This window comes from Pyrus communis, chromosome 5 (assembly GCF_041283825.1).
Source record: "Pyrus communis isolate YQ-2024b chromosome 5, ASM4128382v1, whole genome shotgun sequence".
NCBI lineage: Eukaryota > Viridiplantae > Streptophyta > Magnoliopsida > Rosales > Rosaceae > Pyrus > Pyrus communis.
Window position 1 is genome coordinate 9,939,953 of NC_142569.1, and position 24,056 is coordinate 9,964,008.

The 24,056-nt window shown below is 35.8% G+C and overlaps 1 protein-coding gene across 1 annotated transcript; it reads left to right on the forward strand.

The window, feature by feature from the left end:
* The first annotated feature begins 2,952 nt into the window (after positions 1-2,952).
* Positions 2,953-5,269, forward strand: LOC137725664 (9-cis-epoxycarotenoid dioxygenase NCED1, chloroplastic-like). The gene has a single exon (XM_068464433.2). It carries the CDS (start codon positions 3,109-3,111, stop codon positions 4,948-4,950), a length of 1,842 nt encoding a protein of 613 aa, XP_068320534.2. The 5' UTR covers positions 2,953-3,108; the 3' UTR covers positions 4,951-5,269.
* Positions 5,270-24,056: the final 18,787 nt, after the last annotated feature.

A 24,056-nucleotide genomic window follows, 5' to 3' on the forward strand; every position in this document is an offset into this window, starting at 1 on the left:
CATGCAGTAACATCACAAGACAAGCTACTTGAATCAAGTCACTAGTAAGATAATTATCAGTGGCACTATATGATATCAGACAATAATTGCATAATTAGACTCCACCATAAAGTGTTGAACCCTTTTATGCTAACTAAGATGTAATCTCAAAAAATACCCCTAATTTTAGCATTGAGAATCTCACCACGTCCATGATTAACACAAAACCCAGCATCCCAAGATTCAAAAGAATTTCTAAGAACACCAGCTGCTTCTATAAAACAAAGAGGGTCTTTCTTCAACCATCCACATTTCGTTTAAACTACACTTTTGGTTACCGTTAAATAATTTATACTTTAAATAAATATTTTCTTGTGATTAGCTTGAGTATATATACTACTTTATTTTTCATACATTTTTGCTCCTACATATTCTATATCCTTTCTTTTCTTCATTTTTTTGAAGAAATTAAGATTCCATTATAAAACCAATTGGCAATATGAGGAGCAGCTCAACTAGCTCTTGCAGGTTTTTTCTTTCACCAATGTGAGACTCTTTTACCTTCACACTTTCAACTATTATCTCTCATTTCTCTTATTCTTCACGTTTGTCCATTTTTTTTATTGAAAAGAAGAGAAAATTAAAACTAAAATAATTAAATTAAAGCTATTCTTTTTTTGTGATTTATGTGCTAATATCGCACTCTTAATGTGATCCTCATGGTGAGAAAGTTGTCAACTAAACTCTCGTGTTGAGCTCTGTTAGCAATTGGGGTTCAATACATCTTTCCTTAAATAAACACACGCGAGTCTCACATAAAGAGGTTAAAGTCGTTCCTTCAAACCAAATTAAGAAAACCTAGAACATTTGTCGTAAGATATAGTATGAAATAAGGTTTCAACTGAAAACAGATTTGACGGAAAAGAGGCTTGAGACATAAACGTTGTCGAAGGGTGAATATAAACCTTCAACTGACACTCATACTTTCAATCTAAACTAAGCCCAGGACATATTTGGTGATGCTTGCTTGTTTGTTGCCGACATAGATGGGGATGATACAGGGTTTGGCTAAAATTACTCAGGATTCTGGAACTAGTCTGATCATTCGTGACCATCAGGGTTCGGCTAAAATTGCAACAAAATAATAGATGCAATTAGATTACAATTGGAGGGTATACAAATTTCAGTACTTCAAGTGCACAGTTCAGTCAGAAGCCCTGCAAAATGTTCATCATCTCGGAGCATGCCTTACCACACACGTTTTAGGAAGTTTAGGTTTGAACCCTAATTGCTAACGAAGTTCGCTGCGAGGATTTAATCAACAACTTTCTTACCATGCGATCACATTGAAAGTGTTGTATCATCATAGAGATCACAAGAAAAATGGCCTTACACTAAAAGTAGGGTGGTGCTATCTACACACTTGTTTTTTTCTTCCACATACTCCTCTAAATTTCTGACTGACCATTGGATTGAATGAATTGAAAAAGATTAAAAGACATAAATTAACAAGAAATGTGTTGATAACACCATCCTAAAAGTAAAGATGATATATATATATATATATATATATATATATATATATATTATCTTTTGAATGTGGAATTTATTCAAGGTAGAGCCGTGTACCCTACCGTGCATACATGGAGCGCATGGCCGTATTTATTTATCCAAGTCGCATAATAGACTATTTGGTATGGTAAAAGTATTTTTCATGTAATAGAGACGTATGACAAGGAAGTTGGAATTGCATGCACTGCGCACAATATTTACTTTCATTCATTAGGATTATAAACTTAAATTAAAAAGTTGAATGGCTTTCTGTGACATTCGTTTTAAATTGCACCATGGATTTCACTCACCAATTTTTAAAGGAAGCCTTTAAGGGAAAATCTCTATTTTTTTTAGAAAAATGAAGATTAATTATGAGATCCACACCTTACACACACACACACGTATGTATGTTTATATTGTGAGAGTCAACTGCAACTGATGAATATGGAGGTTTTAAGCGTGTGGGGCGCATTTGGTGATGTGACCTAGATTTTGAAGGTGACGAAGACCAGCAAATAACGCCACGTACTCAGGGTGACTCTGATTGAGGGAGGAACGCGGGTTTAGACGTGTACCAAGGGACCAATACCCTCCCTCCCTCCCCACCAAAAACAACAACAAACCCAAAACCCAGCATTTCCATTAGTCTGATTTTTACACCAATGGGCCAATGGCCAAACTCAATATACCACCACTTTTGTCTCCTCCAACTTTTCTATTTGTCAAATTCAGTGTGACTGCAGAAGCTGCGTATGATTAAGTGGCATAAGTATTTTCAAAGTCATTTTCACGCCGCTATATAATATTACTGATTTGTGCATTTATTCGATATTAGCGAATGTTAAAAAAAGTGTTAATAGTTTGAAAAACAATCTAATTGGTTTGTTTTTTTGTTAGTCAAAATTGTGACGCGACATAAGCAACCTGTTTTCAGATTAATCCGTGCCAATTCTTTATATTGCATTGTAATCAAATGTGACAGTGTCAGTGTGATTTTGTTCTAAGGAAAATTAATAAAAAATATTTGAAAATTTTAAATTTTAATGATAAGGACAAAATAAAGGGTAGAGTGAATAGTAATATAATTGATTTTTTAGTGTAAAAATATAATTTTTCGTTAAAATGAACAATACCGCGATCTTTTCGTTTAAATTCTCATTGTTCTAAAGTTGAAGGAAAAGAAAATCCAAAATTGATGCAATAAGTAGGGGGTTCGTGTCAAGTTATTAAGGAAGTAGACCCCCCACCCCACCACCTCCTTTTCGATTACTTATTGCTAAAATCCTAATTTGAGTCCCCCATTCTCGCAGATCCACCACGTGGTCGCTTGCTACATGTTCGAGGTGGACCTCCCTGCCTCCTCCCTCCACTATATATTACCCTCCTTCTGTCTCGCCCATTTCTCAACTCACACTCTCCACTCCCCCAACCCCCCTCCCATTGCTCACTGCAGTGCTCTCTCTCTCTCTCTCAAACAAAGCAGAAACAGATTTACTTGCCCTTCAAGGCCAATCAAGAGGCACCATTTTCTGCTGCTACTACTACTAATATTAATTTACTAAAACTGACCAAACCATGCCTTCCACTGCAGCAGCAGCCACCGGCACATGGGTTAAGCCTGTTACTACTACCACTACAAGACACCGCCACCTTTCTTCTTTAAACTCTTCAAATCCTCTCAGAAAACAATTGAGATTTTCTCCCTCTTCTTCCTCAATTTTCAAATCAAACACTCTAAATTGCTCTCTGCAAACCCCTTCTCTAATCCAAATCCCCAAACGCTCCCCTTCCTATCAACAACCTTCAACTCCCACTAAAATCCCAAGAGAAAATAAGACCCAAAAGTCCAGAACTTCTTCAAAGCCAGTGCCGCAACAATGGAACTTGTTACAGAGAGCAGCATCCATGGCTTTGGACGTAATGGAGAGCGCTCTGCTTTCGAAAGAAAAACAAACCCCACTTCCCAAAACATCCGACCCAAAAGTACAGATTGCCGGAAACTTCGCTCCAGTACCGGAGCACCCCGTCGAACACTCTCTACCGGTGACCGGAAAGATTCCAGACTCAATCCAAGGCGTCTACGTCCGAAACGGCGCCAACCCACTTCACGAGCCGGTGGCCGGTCACCACCTCTTCGACGGCGACGGCATGGTCCACGCCCTCCAGTTCAAAGACGGAACCGCCAGCTACGCCTGCAGGTTCACCGAAACGCACCGTATGAGCCAAGAACGCGACCTTGGCCGTCCCCTGTTTCCCAAAGCCATTGGCGAGCTCCACGGCCACTCTGGCATCGCCCGCCTCCTCCTTTTCTACGCCCGCGGGATGTTCGGACTCGTGGACCCAAGCCACGGAATCGGCGTCGCCAACGCCGGCCTCGTCTACCACAACGGCCACCTTCTCGCCATGTCCGAAGACGACTTACCGTATCACGTCCAAATCACTGAAACAGGGGACCTCAAAACGGTCGGCCGTTACGACTTCGAAGGGCAGCTGAAGTCCACAATGATCGCCCACCCGAAGGTGGACCCCGCCACGGGCGAACTCTTCGCGCTTAGCTACGACGTCGTTCAGAAGCCATACCTCAAATACTTCAAATTCTCCCCAAGCGGCGACAAATCCCCGGACGTCGAAATCAACCTCGAGCAACCCACCATGATGCACGACTTCGCCATTACCGAACGACACGTCGTAATCCCAGACCAGCAGGTGGTGTTCAAGCTGCAGGAGATGATCGGCGGTGGGTCCCCCGTAATTTACGACAAGAACAAGATGTCGCGTTTCGGGATCCTCGACAAGAATGCCAAGGACGCGTCGGGAATCCGGTGGGTAGACTGCCCCGACTGCTTCTGCTTCCACCTCTGGAACGCGTGGGAGGAGCCGGAGACCGACGAGATCGTCGTAATCGGCTCCTGCATGACACCGCCGGACTCCATTTTCAACGAATGCGACGAGAATTTAGAAAGCGTCTTGTCCGAAATCCGGCTTAATTTGAAAACCGGGAAGTCAACGCGCCGCTGCATTTGCGCAGAGAATCTGAACCTGGAAGCTGGGATGGTGAACCGGAACAAGCTAGGGAGAAAAACCCGGTTCGCTTATTTGGCTCTGGCGGAGCCGTGGCCCAAAGTTTCGGGCTTTGCCAAGGTGGACCTCTCCACCGGCGAGGTGAAGAAGCATATCTATGGCGAGGAGAAGTACGGCGGGGAGCCTATGTTTCTTCCCAGAGACCCCAACTGGGAGAATGAGGACGATGGATACATTTTGGCCTTCGTTCACGACGAGAAGGAGTGGAAGTCGGAGCTGCAAATCGTGAACGCCATGGATTTGAAGGTGGAAGCTACAATTCAGCTGCCCTCGAGAGTTCCGTACGGTTTTCATGGTACGTTTATAAGTGCCAAGGACTTGGAGAAGCAGGCCTGACGAAATTTACTTCCCCCCAGGTGTAAATTATCAAAAGTTACAGGAGGTTTACCTGTGGGAAGCTATCTGATATGCCCCCGGAGACTCCTCTGTTTTATTTTTTAGTGTATGTAATTTTGGGTGTATTTAGAAGGTTTTCGAGTGAGAGGTGGGGCATCCAGCTCGTAGCTTTGGAGAATGGGTTTAGCATTGGAGCTCAGCTGAGTTTTCTTCTGAATCTTTCACTTTTACATGATATGATTATACAGAAATAGTATATTTCTCAGCAGATTCTGTTTAATTATTGTGTAATTAAATTTAAACCTGCAGTTTGCTTCTTCTCTCACGCTATAAAGTTTAATAATTTATACCTTGTTTATAAACAGTCACGTGATAGTTTTCTGTTCATATTTTCCTTTTGGTATATTTTCTAATATTTGTTCTTTTTCAAACATGATGTGGTGATGGCGTTCTTTTCCTGTTTTGTCCATTAAAAATGAAACATGATGTTGGATTGAAAGGAAAGCAAATGAAGAAACGAAAAATAGAGAGAGAGAGAGAGAGAGAGAGAGAGAGAGAGAGAGAGCGTCATGTTAAATCTGTTGTGCTAATAAATTAAGCTCCTTTAGGCTTTTTAGTGAAGACGACTAATCCAGGATGAGCCAATGAGTAACGAGTATCCAATGGAGTTCGGATGGAAATGTTCAAATTGCAGTTGAGTGGATAGGAGAAGAACTTGCATGAAAAAGTTGCAACCAGCTTCGTACCGCGTTTTCTCCTCACGTGTTAATACTATGATGAAATATAGAGAGAAAAATAGGACATAAAACTTGTTTACGTGTGATGATAGAAGCAGAGCAAGGATGTGAAGTATGCACGTAATGAGCGATAATAGAATATGAAATTGGTTATTCAACAGGAGCAATGCTTGACTACTCAAAGATGAGTAGGAACTTTTACTTAAAATTCTTCGAGTCAGATTCACAGAGTTTTGTGCTTATAATCGGAACCGTTCATATTACTTTGTAAAGATCATCTCTACAAAAATTGAATTAAAACTAATGTCATTAAGTCGATCAGCTGTAGAAAATAGATAGACAGTTTGTAATGTTTTTACCATTTTCGTCCATCTGTTTTTATACAATTTGATGATTGAACGACCTTAGTTTTAATTGATTTTTTTGCATATATGATATTTATAAAGTGATTTATAATATGAATGGTTTTGATAATAAATATGAAGATTTATGAATAAATAAGAGCTCCTACTCATCATTAAACTCTTAACAAAAATGAGATTTACAATGAAGCCATTATTTTTTTATTTATTAGAGTTTGAGACTTACAACATAACAAAAATGAGATTAAAGAAAAAAAAAAAGTGCGCGTTTATTATTTTTCTTTAATAAAGTCCTGATCAAATTCGGGGGAAAGAAAGATACCATATGTTTCATAAGCTCATTGCCGTTGCAAATGGGGGTGACTGATGGTGGAGAATTCTGATTGGTAACTTCGGAAATGTTAGGTTAATTGAAGTGGGATAGCTTATTATTCAACGACTAGCAAATTATTCAACGCTTTTGCAAAACTATCAGTGGGATAGTTTAGATGCTTACTGGTAGTGTTGACATCTCAGTTGGGTGTGTGAATATATAAGTCAACTCTGCGACATAAATATGGAAATGCACTATCTTTTTAAATTTGTGACAATGAAGTAAGACTTCATGATTTAAGGAAGGAAACTCTTTAAAGAATTTAAAAGAGAAGATCAACGGTCAACAACCACATCATATAATTTACAAAATATGATTTTAAAAAAATGATTTCTCTAGTTTACCTTCTAAATATTAAGGGTTTTGTGCATAAAAATTGTTGGGTATACAATAATGTTTCGAATGATATTCCAATTGTTAAGAGGAGAAAAATGATGCGATGTTGATATTCCAATTGTCAAGAGGATTTACTTTTACATACAAAATTGAGGCCTATGAATGATCATGAAACTCAATTATAATAGGGGAACTAAGCTTTTTCCCCATATGAATTAGCTATGAGTTTGGTTTGGTGCTTGGAAGGTCCATCCCAAAATACAAATTAAGGAGGTTTTTTTTGCATCATGCATGTCAAGTTGCTACAAAACGGTCCAATTGATTGGCCACTACTATGATTTAATTAACTTTAGAGGCTGTTTTATAGAGTATATGGGCGTTCCTGTTCATTGTGTTTAGATTGTGGGTGATGAGTATGTAGGGCATGTGTGGTCTTATCTAGTACTTCTCCAGTGATTGGCCTTAGTATGTCCTTCATTTATGTTGCAGGTCCAGTCATGGTCTTGTTTTGTTTTTATAGTGAGAACCAATGTCAATTTTGCATTCTGTGAGGTTGAAACCGTTGAATCAAAGCATAATGCTTGGATGGGTGCTAATGCCCTTTACAAAATGGGTACATATGCACTATGGAAAGAAAGGATAATCCTTATAGTACATTTGGTTTGATGTCGGTCGCATACTTATCACATATGACGGATCCTACAATGCTACTCCACGATAGAATGTGAGTATCTAATCAAAATAATAGACGTTAAGTGAAAGATATCTAAAATCTATTATGCACTTAATGCAAGACTTTCACTTCTCTACACCCCGTTATGTCCTTCTATTTTTTAAAACCTAGCTAGCACGTGTTCATGTTTTATAAAGTGACATAAAAAATGTGTGGCTGCCGGATACTCTCAAACAAATACTACCACTCTTCCCTAGGCTTTTCTTGGGTTCGAAAGGTTAAGCTTCAGGAAAGGATATACTCTGTGCAGGTACCTCTTGGATTCCATTCGAGTTGGTGTTTGTCATGTCAAGTGTCTTTAACTTGTGAGCACGGACATACATTATGCACTTGGAATCAGCGACTTTTATAATTCCCCTCCCCTAGGACTTTCTGGGGTTCGAAGAATGGACCCGACTTCTCTGCCCTTTTATTTTCCATACACTTTTATCTTCTTTTGTTTTGTGCGGTCACGGTTAAGTTACGTCAATATTTTATATTGATTTTTTTTATAGAGATAATAAGACAAAAAACAATAGTAATATAAAATGTTGACGTAGCTTAACCATGACTACACAAATAGGAGAGGATGAGAGTGTATGAGAAGTGAGAGGGTTGAGAAGCCAAGTCCAAGAAGAATAGGGCATTCCATGTTGTGGATGTCATTTCATTACTTTTTTTTATTCATGTAGCAAAGGGTTTCTTATGGTTCACTCAATAAAAAAATTCTGTCTACAGATGAATCTAGTTCACTATATGACAAATATACAAACCTATACAATTTGACAAAAGAAAAATATTATGAGATTATTTTTTTAGACTATATTTTGTTAACCTCATAATATAGTGATTGATATTTAATTATAGTTCTTTTTTAATGATTTAAGAAGTAATCCAAATCGTCAATGATCATATCATATAGTTTACAAAATATGATCTAAAAAATAATCTCTCTAACACACCCTAAAAAAAGCTCAAAAGAAGCTACTCATAACATGTGACGTGATTGTTAGAGAAAAACTTTGATTGGGGCTTTCCTACTATATGGAAGGATCAGTGAGCAATTAGTATCGCATTGCAGTTAAACTGTAACATGTGTCACAGCTAGTCTTCTACATTTTATATATCTTGTGTGTTAGCCAGATTCCATTGGTTAAGAAGTATAACTGCTAGGCTAACTAATTGATAAGAGTTTTCTTCTGTACATTAGTGCTAAGTCCTTGTCCCTAAATAATGAACACTACTTGGCCTGCTGCTACCCAATCACGTTTGAACACGTGTTTAATTTATGTTTATAATTTCAATTATTTCAACACGTGTTCAAACATAATTGGATAGCAACGGAAGCTGCTGCTGTTGCAGCAACCAAATAGTGTTCCTAAATAATTGACCGACAATGTAATATATATTAATTAATAGAAATACATTAAGATGTCGAATAAGATATTGGACAGATGGCTTTGTTCTTATGGTCACCTTAATTTCTTAGCACCATGCTGCATGGCTTACGAAGGGGCAAAACAATTCCTAGACTGATCCCCATTAGCAGGACAAACCCCTCAGTAAGTCGTCTTATGTATTATATCCGTCTTAGGTTTCCCTTTTAATTCATTGGTATTTTCATTCCATATGTTTTGTCCATTTTGCCGACACAGCTCGTGAAGTAAAATCATAAACCTATCTCTTAGCGACCTATCACGTTTCTTGGACAAGCAACATCTTATTCACAATTAAAGTGAAAAGTTGAAAAGTTTTATTGACCATATTATGATGATTATTTTTTAAATCGATTCCTACATTTACACACACACACACATGGCAGATATGTGACACCATTTTGTTTTACATAATTTTTAGCATACATTTTTGTGGAATCCACTTTATAGTATATTTTAATGATCTAAACCGTCTATTTTTAAAACATTTTATATATCATTCTTACAAAAATTAGACAAATAAAAAATCATTAAGACATTTATTTGTAGTGAAGAAAATAAACGAATGCAGTTTTACAAAAAACTCTAAACTCTTAATTCAACAGTCATATGATTTCAAATTAGAATGATTTTTTATAAATATGATTTTTGAGGGAAGACATAAAAAATAGACGGTTCAGATCGTTGAATTACATTATAAAGGAATACCACAAAAATGTATGTCAAAAATTGTGTAGAAAAAGTAGTACCACAAGTCGGTTCCCAATACATAATGCAAATGAGAGTTTGTAGACAAATTTTGTAAATTAAATGATATGAAATTTGATGGTTGGATTATTACTTAATTATTGATAAACATGTTCATTCATATTGTTGACACATCATTTAGTTTGCAAATTTTGTCTCCTTAGCATTACACACACACAAACACACACTCACACATATATATATATATTTCTCAACTTGTATACAAGTGTCGACACTTGGCAAATTTATAGTTCGTTCCCTTAGTTATTTAGCATGTTGAAATGAGGAGACCCGACAAGGACTGAATTATTTCGGACCATATCTTATCGTAATTCATTTATCAAAGTTTTTATTTTTTAAGTCATGTTATGTGTACGTCAAATTTTAATTAGTTGTGATCAATCGATAATGTCATTGATCACTAAGAGCAACTTCACCCACGAAAGAAAGGGTAGGACAAAGATTGGGGAATTGTGCTTTAACAAAAAAAAAAAGGAGTTTTAACGAAAAGTCCACGGTACTGTTCAATTAAACGAAAAACCACATTTTTATACTAAAAAGTCAATCCTGGTACTATTCACTTTACTATTTATTTTGTCTTTATCATTAAAACTCAAAGTTTTCAAACCTTTTTCCATTAGTTTTCCTTTAAAAAAAAACCACCGGGCATTTGGTGAGCCAATAGACACCCGCCTAACTGGTCATGCAATTTGAGCTAGTCTTGAGTGCAAGATTGACGTCAGCTCTATATATATATATATATTTTTTTTTTTGTGTCATCTTGGACAAGTGGGCCAACTGCTTTTATTATCAAGAGCCCCAATGTCACGTCTCCAAAAGAAAGCCCGATGGTTGCCTAACATGGCGCGATGAGAGTTGTTGGATTTTTAATGGTATGATGATCTGGACTGTAAGACTTTCAACGGTAAATTTTTCTTAAAAAAGTTTTTGTTGTGCCACGTGGTATGTTCTAGAACATCAGATTTAATAATAAGAGAAATCAAATCGTTAAAATTAATTCAATCGTTATAAGGAAAAAAAATAGGGAAAGAAAAAAATTAAAATTTTTATTCTATAAATATCCAACCATCTTCTTCATTCGCCTTTTATTTTTAATGAATTATGCTTGTTGTAAAGATGTGCTTTGCTAGGTATTTGAAATTAAATTATTGGAGTTAAACAAAGAGTTTTATTTTCAAAGAACAAACTTACAAAGTTCACACTTACTAGGCATAAATAAATAAATAAATATATTTATAAATAGTAATCGCCATTGTCCTTACCCTTGCTAACAGGTGAACTTGCACAAAGACATTCACTTTTTAGAGGGAAATTCCAAAGCCCTTGCCTTTGGGCAAAGGAATTTTCCAATTCTTCATGTGCATCAAGAATCTTTTTCGCTTCATATACTCTTTTATTCTCTTCATTCTATTGAATGTGTTTCTCCAGTTGAGTTTGGATGTCGTCCAATTAGTCGAATAGAGCTGAATTAGAATCTTAATATATCATATGAACTTTGTAGTTTTTAACACTTTATTCGACTGGCCAAGCCAAAATGTTAACCTTAGCAATTACAAAGCCTATGTGGCACACAAGCCGAGCAACTACTGAGTTAACTACGTTCTTCTTGTGAATATGGGCATGCAAACTTGCCGGCCATCTCGGTAGGTGAGTAAAATGGATTTCATGGTGTGATGTTGAATGCGCATTTGACTTCTGCATTAAGCGACTATGCTCAAGGAAGGAACACCTTTCAGCCTAGGGTTCTGGAAACCTGAAGACAAGGTTGCCTTTACTGTGAAGTTCCATAAAGGTTTGACTTTCAATGTGCCGAACATTATGTAAATTAAGTAACACCTCTCTTTCTCAAGAAAGCTAATGAAGTGACCTTGTTCAGTGAAGGAATCCTTGTTGGAGAGACTTGGATAGATAACCAACCAACCAAAAGTAATGATGTTAATCCAAAATGAAGATGCTCCTAAATCGCCTGATTCTACGTCTCCAGTTCTATTAATCTAAACTGAAGATGTTGCCGTTTACCAACACCGTGTTGTTAATCCAAATTGAAAGTGTGCTGACGAAAGGGTTAGGATGGTAAGTATTTTTTTTCAAGGTGTGAGAAGGTTTCGCGTAGAGTGTTGAGTTTGTGTGTTGGGTTGAAGAGGTTTCCCTTCATTGCAAAACCTCATATTTATAGGGGTGAATTTCGTGATGGTCAAGTCTACCGAGTTGTAAAATTTTGATAATATTCCAATTCCACTTCATATTCTCTAAAGATACTCGAAATTATTCTCGGCTGAAACTTTAGCGCTCGTTGTCTTCCATTAGGACTTTGAAAATAAATTGATTATGCAATTCATTCAACCTTTATCTGGAAACCTATCATAATCATGATCCTTAATATTCTCTCATCCAACAACTTATATTATATGAGCCGAGTGTGTGTAAAATCGGGTTCAAACACACACATACACATACACATATATATCACCAAGACAATTGCATGATGATAATGCAGAAAAATACAATCTTCAATTCGAAACAGTAAAACTCTAACCTAAATACTAAAAATTATCCTATAATATATTAATTAAACCTAATTGCTGCCTTAGCTAATATTCCAACGCGGTTTAACATTATCTATTATGCTACATCTATATACAGTTTCACTTTTCTATTTTATATTTGAATCAAATTTGAGATAGTGATCTTATTCTCAACTATCATTCACCATTGTAGTAACTAATTTTGCATCATTTCCAACTCTCAAATGAGGTCTCAAACATAAAATTGACACCCCGTATAGCACCTCTACATTGTGATATTCTAAAATAATAAACTATTTAATTATTTGGTTAAGTGGATTAATTCTATTTAAAAGTTTATATGGACTAAATGGACTGCCTCATAACAACTTAGTGTATCATATATCTAAAACGTTGACCTCATTGCATAATTCGAAATCATGCAATTGTATATACAATTAACGACTAATCATAACAAAACAACGTTCCCTACCCGTACCTAGCTTAGACACGTTTTGATACTCAACCATGCAAGTCTGCATTTAAGCAACTAATCATGCATCATAAAATAATTTCCCTAACTAAGCCTTGGACACGTTTTAATTCTACAATGAAAGCTTAGCACCACGCATCACAACTTTTTGTTCGGTGAATCAGCGATTGCTTTGTACGTTTCATTTGCACAAGATCCAGTTGGTAGCACATTTTTATTAAAGAGGATTTGAATGTCATAGTCTGTGTAAAGTAGGGCAACTAACAATCATTTGTTTACCAAAAGTAGATACTCCTCTTTCCCTACTCATCACATTGCCACGTTCCACTTACTCATAGTGGAAGGTAGTAGTAGTTAGCAGTCGTTTTCTTTAATTAGTAAATAGTGGAGCTCTCATATTTGGCATTAGTTAAGTAGGGAGTCAAACCAGAAAGAAGAATTAATTTGCACTTAAATATACATGGTTAATTACACTAACACCCCTTAAGGTATATCGGATTTTCACAAAATCCCCTCACGTTTGAGACATTACACTAACACCCCTTCAAGTTTGAATTCACTTTCACATAACTCCTTCAGTCAAATTTCTGCTAATAAATTGACAATTTTACCCTTATAATTAATTACTTGAACAATAAAGAAAGTCTTTATAATTATATAGAAAAGAAAATATTCAACAACAACAACAAAGCCTTTTCCCATTAAGTGGGGTCGGTTGTATGAATCCTAAACGCCATTGTGCTCGGTTCTGTATCATGTATTCCCTTAAATCCAAGTACTCTAAGTCTTTTCTTAGAGTCTCTTCCATAGAAAAGAAAATATTAAAAAAATAAATAAATTAAACATTAAAAAAGGGAGTGGAAGGATGCCCTATGAACGATGGCTAGTGTCCTCAAAGCATGTTCGAGTCTTAGTGCTTTTGGACAAGGAAAGCAAATCCATGCCTGTACCATCAAGTATGCGTTCAGTCTTGTAGTACCAATTGGAAGTGCTCTTTCAAGCATGTATGCAAAGTGTGGGAATTTGGGAGACAACAGTCTGATGTGTAGGAGGATGCCAACGAGGGATACAGTAAGTTGGAATGCAATGATATCAGGGCTTTCACAAAATGGGAGGGGCATCCAAGGCTTTACGGGCATAGAGGTTATGAACTTTATGATAACTATAAGTTATTCAGTAGGTTTATACTCCATTATTCTTCAGGAATTCTCATTTTACTCTTTTCTTTGGAAATTAATTTGAGGAAGAAAAGCAACCGTCTGCTTATTTTTTGGTTCAAAAGAATAGAATTAGATCAAAATACAAGAAATTTAATTACAAGTTGCAAATTTAGTTGATTCCTCTTGCGCCTCTTGACTTGTTTTGGCATATCAAAGTAATTTTTCATGAAACTGAAACATTGTTGCAGTTAATTATTTTCTTCTGGATGCAAGCAGAATGCTTATGAAGTAGAATCCCATTGTTCATAAGCATTCTTAGCAGGGAAACAGAAGATGAAGATGGTGATACTATTTTAATGTTTAATTTATTTTTGGTATAAATTATAAAGATTTTTTTTTATTGTTTAAGTACTAGTTATAAAGGTAAAGTTGTCAGTTTATTAGTATAATTTTGACTAAAGGGGTCATGTGAAAGTGAATTAAAATTTGAGGGGGTGTTAGTGTAATATCTCAAACGTGAGGAGGTTTTGTGAAAACTGGATAAACTTTAGGAGATGTTAGTGTAATTAATCCTAAATGTACATGATCGCAGATTAAATATTCATGTCATCAGCGTTAATTTTTAATGAGAAGAACAAAGAGGAAATTTAATTTAAAAAGGGGAAAAAATACATTGAATTTGGATGACCACAACTCCAAACACTAGAAGATTCATGCCAAATACATAATAAACAACGAAAATAAAACCGGGCCATAAACAGTGAGTAAAAATAAACACACCTCACAGAAGCCGAAAAAATGAGCATCTCCAGCGCGCAATTCACGTCATCAATATTAGAAGGTTAATTAATTTGTAAGAAACAAAACCCTACACGCGCGCGCGCACACACACACTTTACAAACCCTAGCCTGTGAGAATGGTATGAGGAAAAACAGAGGTAAAGAGAGAGTGGTCAGAAAATTGTGGAAGGAATTTATATTATTATTTTATGTAACATTACAAAGAAGGTGGTTTTTTTGTTGGAAGTTTTCATGAAAATGGTTGGGCTAAGTTTATTTTAACAAAAAATCATGCTATAATTTTATTTAATGAAAAGGAATTAAATATTAATGAAAAATCCTTAAATTTTAGTAAAAATGACAAAAAGAACTTAAATTTTAATGACACAATTTAAAAAAAATAAATAAAAAAATAGACTTGACGCGCAGACCCGTCCGTCCACTACAGACACTGTTTATGAAACTGGACAATATTTATGAAATTGAACACTATTATGAAACTGAACGATACGACACTAGTTATTGGTCTATGTAATACCCTGAAAAATTAAAATATAAATTAGTTATGTTTATGGTTATGTGGAGGAAATTGAAAATAAATTGAATAGGGTTATGAATTTTGAATGGGGAAAATATGGAATTGCTTTCCTTGATTTGATTATTATTATGTCATATAATTTTTCGTTAGGTAGAAAATAACAAAAATGCCCCTAATTGGTCAATGTAATTATACGATGACGCATTTTTATTCTCATATATTTTATCGTATTTCTTGATATATTTGGATAGAGCTCGACCCTACGAAAGTGTAGGCGAAAACCATTTGTGAAGCTGTTTGGACCCAAAATTACACTATCAACCCGAGTAATCGAGGCCATTAGATGAGTAGAGCTTTAGGGGCATTGGATGACTCTGACTATTAAGAGGCCGTGATTTTGCACACACTCGACCTGAGTACTTTAAGAGACCCTAATTGATATTACCATTTTATTAGGAATTTATTAAAATAGGAATTATCTTGTGGTTGCGGCTTGAGAGTCAAATAAATGAAAGAAGTTACATTGTATAAGGACTCTATGTGGTTACGTGTTGTGCAGCATGGCTTGTTCGCGGCCTAATGATCAACGCGGAAAAACAGTACTTATCAGGATTTAGGGATAAGACATCGTGCAAAGGTGGGAGATGTGATCAGGTTGAACCTTTTGATAATGCATGGCCTGCATTTAGTTGAAAAGATGGGATAATGCAAATGAATTTGGTGCAATTATTTTGTAAGTTGCGTTGCATGCATGGATGCATATGAGCAAAAATAAAGGAGATGCCACATTCGTCACTTTGCTAGCAATGGCATATTCCAGTTTAAATTGGAATTATCATGATGATCTGATGAATTAGTGAAAAGATATGGCACGTGGTACATGGAAATTTGGAGTTGGCAACAATTCCAAATTTGAGACCTTATCAAGTGACTAGTGTATCTAGTCTTAATAGAAGGAAAGTGCAATTGCCAACCCTTTCAAGATATCAAGATGATGGCAAGGGCTTTTGTGATAATTATCTTTGGGAAAGTGTTCTGCTTTCAACTGGAACTACACGGGTTAGTAGTAAGTTTTCAGTTACTATAAATAAAAGAGGTCGTGCAACATGGAAAGGCCTTTAAATTCAACACACAAATTGCTTTGCGTAAACTCTTGCTCTACGCGAAACTTCTCAACAACCTTGAGATTTTTATTTTCTTTTTCCCGTCGACACATCTTTAGTTTGGATAAACAGCACTATGAAGGCAACCGGCGACATCTTCAGTTTGGATAAACAGCATTGGAGCCGTAGAATCAGTCGATGAAGAAGCACCTTTAGTTTGGATAAACAACACTGCTTCTCGGCCGACTGATTATATATCCAAGTCTCGGTCGACAAGGATTTTCAAGTCCTTGTTGGTAGAGGTCTCATCAGTCTTATTGGCGAAGTGAGGTGTTACAGGTTACAACATTTGGCACATTGAAAGCCGAATTTGATATTTGAACTTCGCAGAACTAGCAGCCTTGTCTTCAGGCTTTAGAACCCGAAGGCCGAGATGTGTTCTTTCCTCGGCCGCAGTCTCAAGATCAAGAAGTCAGCAGCGTACCCAATGCACACCAACATATTTTACTCCTTGCCCGAGCTCGGCCAATGAGTTGGCATGCATCGCACATAACCGAAGGACGTACCGAGCTCGGCCGACGAGTTGGCACGCATCGCACACAACCGAAAGACGTAGTTAGCTTATTAATTACTCGGCTTGTACACCACGTAGGCTTGGTAGTTTTTAGGGTCAACAGAAGCGGAGTTGAAACGAAGAAATTAGAGACTTAAAAAAAAACAAAAACAAAAACAAAAAAAAGGAGAAGAAAAGTTTAGAAGCTACCAGATGACAACGTGAAAGATGAGGAAAATGAGAGATGCGGGAGAGAAGAAGGGGGGAGGGGGACCAATCAGGAAAGGAGAAAATGAGGGGAAATGAGGTAGAAGGGGAGGAAGGAACTGAACCTCATTCGCCGATTCGACCCGGCCTTACCTTCCAAGTCCAACCACCGTTGACCACAGAACCGGTGCCAAAATGATCCTTATTTTGAACCCAGTCGTTCTCTCTCCCATTTACACCCGAAAATTGATGAAATTGGATTGATTTTAAGAGGAACTACACGGTGGGTGCAACGGGTTTGGCTTCGATTCACCAAAACCTAAAGCTAACTCCGTCCATCACCACCACCAATAGTCTCCCCTCAATGTTAGGAACAAAGTCCAAGCAATGGTCGAGGCGTTAAGGTTCGTCTTGGGTCAAATCAAGAGCACCCACTCCTAAGGCTTCCGACGGATTGAGGCCAAATTCAGGTGTTTTCCGGCCGAATTGAACTTCGGCCAATGTATGAAAGTTGTTTCTGTCATTGACTTTTACTTGCCTGTAAAATTTGGTAATTTTTGGAGTTGGTCGAAAATTGAATTTTCGTTCACCGGAAACCGCCGCCCACGGCGGCAGATGGCCAGAGGCCCGAAGCTATCTTTTTAAGCTAATTTTGATATTGTAAATCCATGTATGATATGCATTTGGTGTTATTCATTTGTCTGAACCTAGTTTTGTGATTGGTAGTCACTTGAAGGATTTGGGAAATGGGTTAAAAATGAATGGTGAACTACGTAAGGCTTGCTCCTGTTCAAGGGTACGTAGACAGTTTAACATGAGTTAGATGCATCCTTAAAATAACTGAGATTTATCTTTATCGAAAATTAGAAAGAAGAAAAGGGTTTGGGTGTTTAGTTTAAAGATTAACCTTATGTTTTTGGTAAATAAATTTAGCTACATATTTTGTGAGAAATTAAGAATTTATTAAATAAATTGTGATTAATAGTAGTAAGTCAACAAGAGTTTATGTTTGGCCTACCAATAAATGTAAATTCCGAAATCATTTGCCAGGGCGTTACAGTCTAGTTTCATAAATAATATATAGTAATTGGTGCAGTTTCATAAATAATGTCTCTTTCTTGGTCTGGTTTCATAAATAGTGCCTAGTTATTGGTCCAGTTTCATAAAGTGCCTAGTTATTGGTCATGTTTCATAAACAGTGTCTAGTTCTTGACCTAGTTTCATAAATAGTGTATAGTTCAGTTTCATAAATAGTTTCCACCTATTGGTTTAGATTTAGAAATAGTGCCTAATTCTTGGTTTCCTTTCATAAACAATGTCAACTTATTAGTCCAGTTTCATACATAATGTCTACTTATTGGTCTAGTTTCATAATTAGTGTTTGCTTATTGGTCCAGTTCATAAATAGTGTTTACTTATTGGTCAAGTTTTATAAATAGTGTCTAATTCTTGGTTCAATTTCATAAGGTTTGAACCTTAAACTCTTTTTAGTCTTGTAAAAGCACCCATTGCGCCTAAAATGATAGATCTGTACGTGATTGTTTGGATCAAAACCTAGAGATGATTATGTTCTCAGTAATTAATTTGAAAAGTTGTTTTCAATTACCAAATTAAAATTCCCTCACCTTTTTTACATACCTACAATAATTAAATGTAGCTCTCCATCCAATTTTTGTAGCTTGGTTGTCATCTTAGAGAAATTTTTCCCTATGCCTGTAACACTAGTGGTACATCACGTGTTATTATGTAAGTGGTGGTAAATTTTATTTTATATGGTATTAATTTTTAACACAAAAATCTTACCACTTGTATAGAAACACGTGGTGTACCACCCCGTATTTCGGGCACATTAAAAAATATCTCATCTTCTGACTACTATTGAAAAACAATAGCACAAAAATAAAATTGGGATATGTAATTCGATTTGAAGTTGTTTTCTTATTCTAAAAAAAAAATCTCTTAGTGATAGCTGACAAAGGTAGAAAAAAAAGAATGTGGAAAGGGGAAGGGGGGGGGGGGGTGGAGGGTATGCGCGCCCAGCAAGTTGTGTTTTTTATTTTTTTTATTCTTATCATTAAATAAAGTTAATAGATAATTTGATTAAAATGTAAAAATTTGAAGTCTTTTTCATACTACATGCACTAAATTTTGTCCAAATTATTTCTTATCCAGATGAAAAGGTTCTACCAATAAGAAGAGAATTATACGCATTAATCTTACCGATCTCTAAAGTAGGCTCTCAAGCAGACAGTGGAGTAGGTACGTTAAACTGTTAACAGTGCATGGAGCTTTCAGTTCAGTTCAGTTCACCCGACCTCAGTTTCCAAAAAATGATAACCACTCATACCAAACTCGCATTGTGATCAAAAGTCATTACGTCAAATATTTGTGTATACTTCCCAATTCCAATGCCTCTAATTGGTTACGTCTCTACTTCGGAGCACGTACATATGGGTTCTTCCCAACCTGGATCTGGTCAATTTTCATTATCTCAGTTATTTAAAATACTTATATTTACGTCAAGTTTGACTAGCATTTTGCAAGCAATCCAAGATTCCTAACGCGAGGGTAGTTACACACACACCAAACTCTTTTCTTTTCCCAGAAGTTTTGTTCTCCCAAGTACTAATATGTCAGTGACCGATTTAAAACAGGATTTTACTCGCAGAGTACAAGTTGAATACTATAAGATTATTTTAATCGTAATTAGCCATCCTCACATGGATATTTATAAATAAATATTCATTTGTTAGTCAAATTTTTTTTTCAGAAATATGAAGAGGGGCCGCCTTCTAGTTGAACATGCCAAAACGGTAAAGAGAGGGGCGTTGATTTCCACTAGTTCCCAGGTAGGGATTACTCATCAAGATAATATTTTTTTTAATAAAACCTAGCTATATATAGTTCGCTTCTGCATGTATTACTGTTGAAACAAAGTTTGTCCCACATCGAACAGAGGACCAAAGAGAAAGCAATTTAAATAGAAATACCTCTCTCTAACTAACACTGAGATATTTTGTGATAAAATCTCATACCTGAGGATTGAGTAGGTGGTAAAGTGAAGACCGTATCGGTGTTGGTGGACCCATCGACCTGAAAAATTCTACAATTACTATTACCATATATATAAACCAAACCTATGCCACATACTTAAAAACTTAGATGATGACTCCAAAATGCTGCCATCACCATCACTAATTCACGATGACATGTTGCTTGACTATAAATCGAGAAGTTTCTAGAGATATGGTTAGGTAGGTAGCTAGAAATCAAGAACTTGTGCACCAAATTCCAATGGAAATGTGAAGTTTACGGATTCCCATTGAATTATAATGTAAGCTGTTACAACGTTTTATACAAGAACCATCCTTATCAGTATAAGAGTCCTGAGATAACTATGATACATTTGAATTTCAAACAAACAGCAGAAAGATAAAAAATAAAATAACAACTAATTATCCTTATCAACATTCCCCCGCAAACTTGACTCCGATGAGGAGACTAAGTTTGAACACAACAGTCGGAAGCGTGACTTGGAGAGTCCCTTCGTAAAAATAGTAGCGAGCTGGGAGATAGAAGGTAAGTATTAGCGAGCTGGGAGATAGAAGGTAAGAACTGAACCTTGTGACTGCTAGCCGCAACTCGCTCCCGAACAAAATGAAAATCTAAAGAAATGTGTTTGGTGTGAGCATGAAACACGGGATTGACAGCTATGTAAGCGGCACTTAAATTATTATAATGCATCAAAACTGGTTTGGAAACTGGAACCTGGAGCTCACGTAACAAACTTAAAATCCATATTGTATCAGCACATGTAAAGGCAAGAGCTTGATATTGAGCCTCGGCACTTGAACGGGAAACCGTTCGTTGTTTCTTGACACACCAGGAGATCAAATTATTCCCTAAAAATTGGTTCTTAATTAAGGAAAACTAATGAAAATGGTTTCAAAAGTTTACATTTTAACAAAAAATCAGACCATAAGTTTATTTAATGGTTAGTACAAAGCTCAACATTTAATGAATCAAATCAACATGGTCCAACATAAATAACCTTGCTGTTTTTCCAAATTTACCCTTGATGACTTTTTATTTTATGTTTGTAGTTTTCTGTTAGTGTTTTCAGTTCAGACAATGCACGCCATTCCGTTTGAACATCCCATAGCTTGATCATTCAAGCTTCAATCCTCAGCAATTCGTTTGATCGACGACTTTTGTAGCAAAACCGAACGGTGGATTTTGTGTTTCGATTTCAAATTTTTGAGCTTTTTCTTCTACATGGACATGATTCAATTGTCAGTTTCTGGATTTTTGGAATCATCGGTTTGCATGTGATTCAATTGTTGAGTTTTGGAATTTTGAGATCTTCATCGCTATTTTATCATCAATAAGGCATTGTAGGTAAGTTTTGATTCACTCTTTGTATTCTATTTTCGATTTGTTTTGGATTTTCGTTTGTTATTGTATGTATTTTTGTATTTATGATCGCTGATTCTTGTACATTTATCGTTTATAAATATGTTCGTCGATTATTTTGTGTTTGGATATATGTTTTCTGAAACTGTTAGTACATATGTTTCATAAATAATGTTCAGTTTTGATAAATAGTGTTGTAGTCTTCATAAATAGTGTTCTGTTATTGGTTCAAATTAATAAATAATGTTTGTTAGTCGTTGAGTTTTAGAAGTAGTGTTTTGTTATTGTTTTCTGTTCTAGAAATAGTGTTTGTTATTGGTTCAGTTTCATAAACAGTGTTAGTTTTTGGTTCATTATATATGTATATTGTTTTATAGATTGTTATTGGCTATTTTGGACAGTTTAAGAAACTTTGTTGTTGGTAATTTGTTATATATTTGCAATGATTTGTAACTATTTGTTTTTGTGTTTATTAGATATGGAGAATCGTAAACTGGCTCAATTTTCTTATAGTGGTGTATCCGTCGTTAGTTCTATTACTGCAGAGTCTACGTTCAACCAGATAAACTCTCAAGGTCGATTTTGCCCACCTACTTTTGTATCCCTACTTCAATGATAGTGTATAAAAACAAAAGCTTGAAAAACCGATGTGTCAATGATCATATATTTTTTATAGGTAGCTTGTATTTTTTATCAGCCTCAAGATAAAGCTTGAAACACTGATTTATACACTACCGTCCATCAGGTATTCCTTGTGTCTCCTGAGACAACAAAAATGTACAAAATAATTTGTATCAATGAATGCTAATAAAAAATGCTATACAAAAACACTATTTGAAGAGGATAATACTATTTGATAGCATTTTTAAGAAGAAGAAATTTTTTTATAAATGAATGCTATTGAAGAAGGTTTGTGGTGTAGCATAGGCCACAATGTTTATGAAACTGGACAAAAAATTAGGCATTATTTTTTAAACTGGACCAATAAGTACACACACCATTTATGAAAACAAACAAAAACGAGAGTTAGGCATTATTTTTGGAATTGGACCAAGAAGTAGGCCACACTGTTTATGGGACTGCACCTATAAGTAGACATTATTTATGGAACTGAACCAAGAACTAAGCAATATTTATGAAACTGGACCAAGAACTAGACACTATTTATAAAACTAAACCAACAAATAGGCACTATTTATGAAGATGCACAAAAAATTAGGCACTATTTATGAAACCAAAACAAGAGTTGGACATTGTTCATGGAACTGGACTAAGAATTAGGCCACACTATTTATGAAACAGAATGATAATACAACATTGTTTATGGGACTACAAAAATTTAATGAAGTCATGAAGAAAAGAGACGACAAAGTGAACGATGTAGTTTTTATACAGAGAACTAGTAGTTATTTGTAGAAACATGTTATTTAAAGAAATATTTGCCCACTGTATCAATCGCAAACATACAAAAAGAAATAGAAAAGGGTTAAAGTCTTCCCGAATTATTACAACAAGAAGTAGCAGTTAACATAACCAATTAATATTACAGATAGATACTGATATCACCCAGTCGCATTTTCGGCAGAGATCATTCTCCTCGTCATCGCCATGCTGTATTTTCGCTATCTCAGCCTGAGCTCTCTCCATAATTTACCTCTGGATCTGCAGTACCAAGTCCTTGTGGAAATCCATCCTCATCTTCTCAACAAAAAAATTAATCGATTTTGTAGTGTTTTTCGAAGTAAAATTCATAGATTTATGGAATCACAAACATTCAAATATATACCTCTTCGTTGACGGTGTGCTCAGATGAAAATTCTGGCTTTTGTTCGACTTTTTTCGGCAATTGGTCAGCCATTGATGACTTTTAGAGGTATTCAACTTGATTTTGTTCTTCAGATTACTAAATGTTGCTAGATTTCGAGCTTCAAATTTCAAATTTTAGGGTTTTTGGTTGGTTTACAGTGGAAGAATAACCATTTTCAAATTTTAGGTATTTTAAGGGTTGAGTTTGGTGGGAATTGATTGTGCGAATTTAGAGGATGACAGTATTGTAAATATATGAAAGTTTTAGCTGGCTGTGTAACTTTCCTTTAGGGATATTTTTGTAAATTGACCTTTTAATGTTTTGGGCTTAGGGAATTCAACATGTGTTCAAATTTTAGGGTTTACCTTTATTGTTAATATTTAAGCCCTTTTGGTTAAAGAAAATTTTATGGTGGTTTTTTGTTAAAATAAAGTTAGGCCAAATCCTTTTCATTAAAGTTCCCTATTAATTAAAACATAAGTTATAAAACAATTTTGAAATAATATGTTGAATAGGTTTAAAATTATGATCATTACGAAAATTTCTCGAATGAGGATCAGAGGAAGACTAGATAGATTGTTCTCCACTCCTCTTATCTCCCAAATAAGAAATATCATAGCTCTGTTTTAAAACATCTTCCTTATCACTGCCAATGCTTGAATTAGATAGGGAGAAACGCCTACTAGATTTCTCTTCAGATCTTATATCACCAAAATAAGCAACGTTATCAGGCTTGTTTCCAGTTTGCATCTCACTCCCATACTCCACACTAGTGTTGCTTGACTGTCTCTTCACACTCACTTCACCTATAGAATTGTATTGGG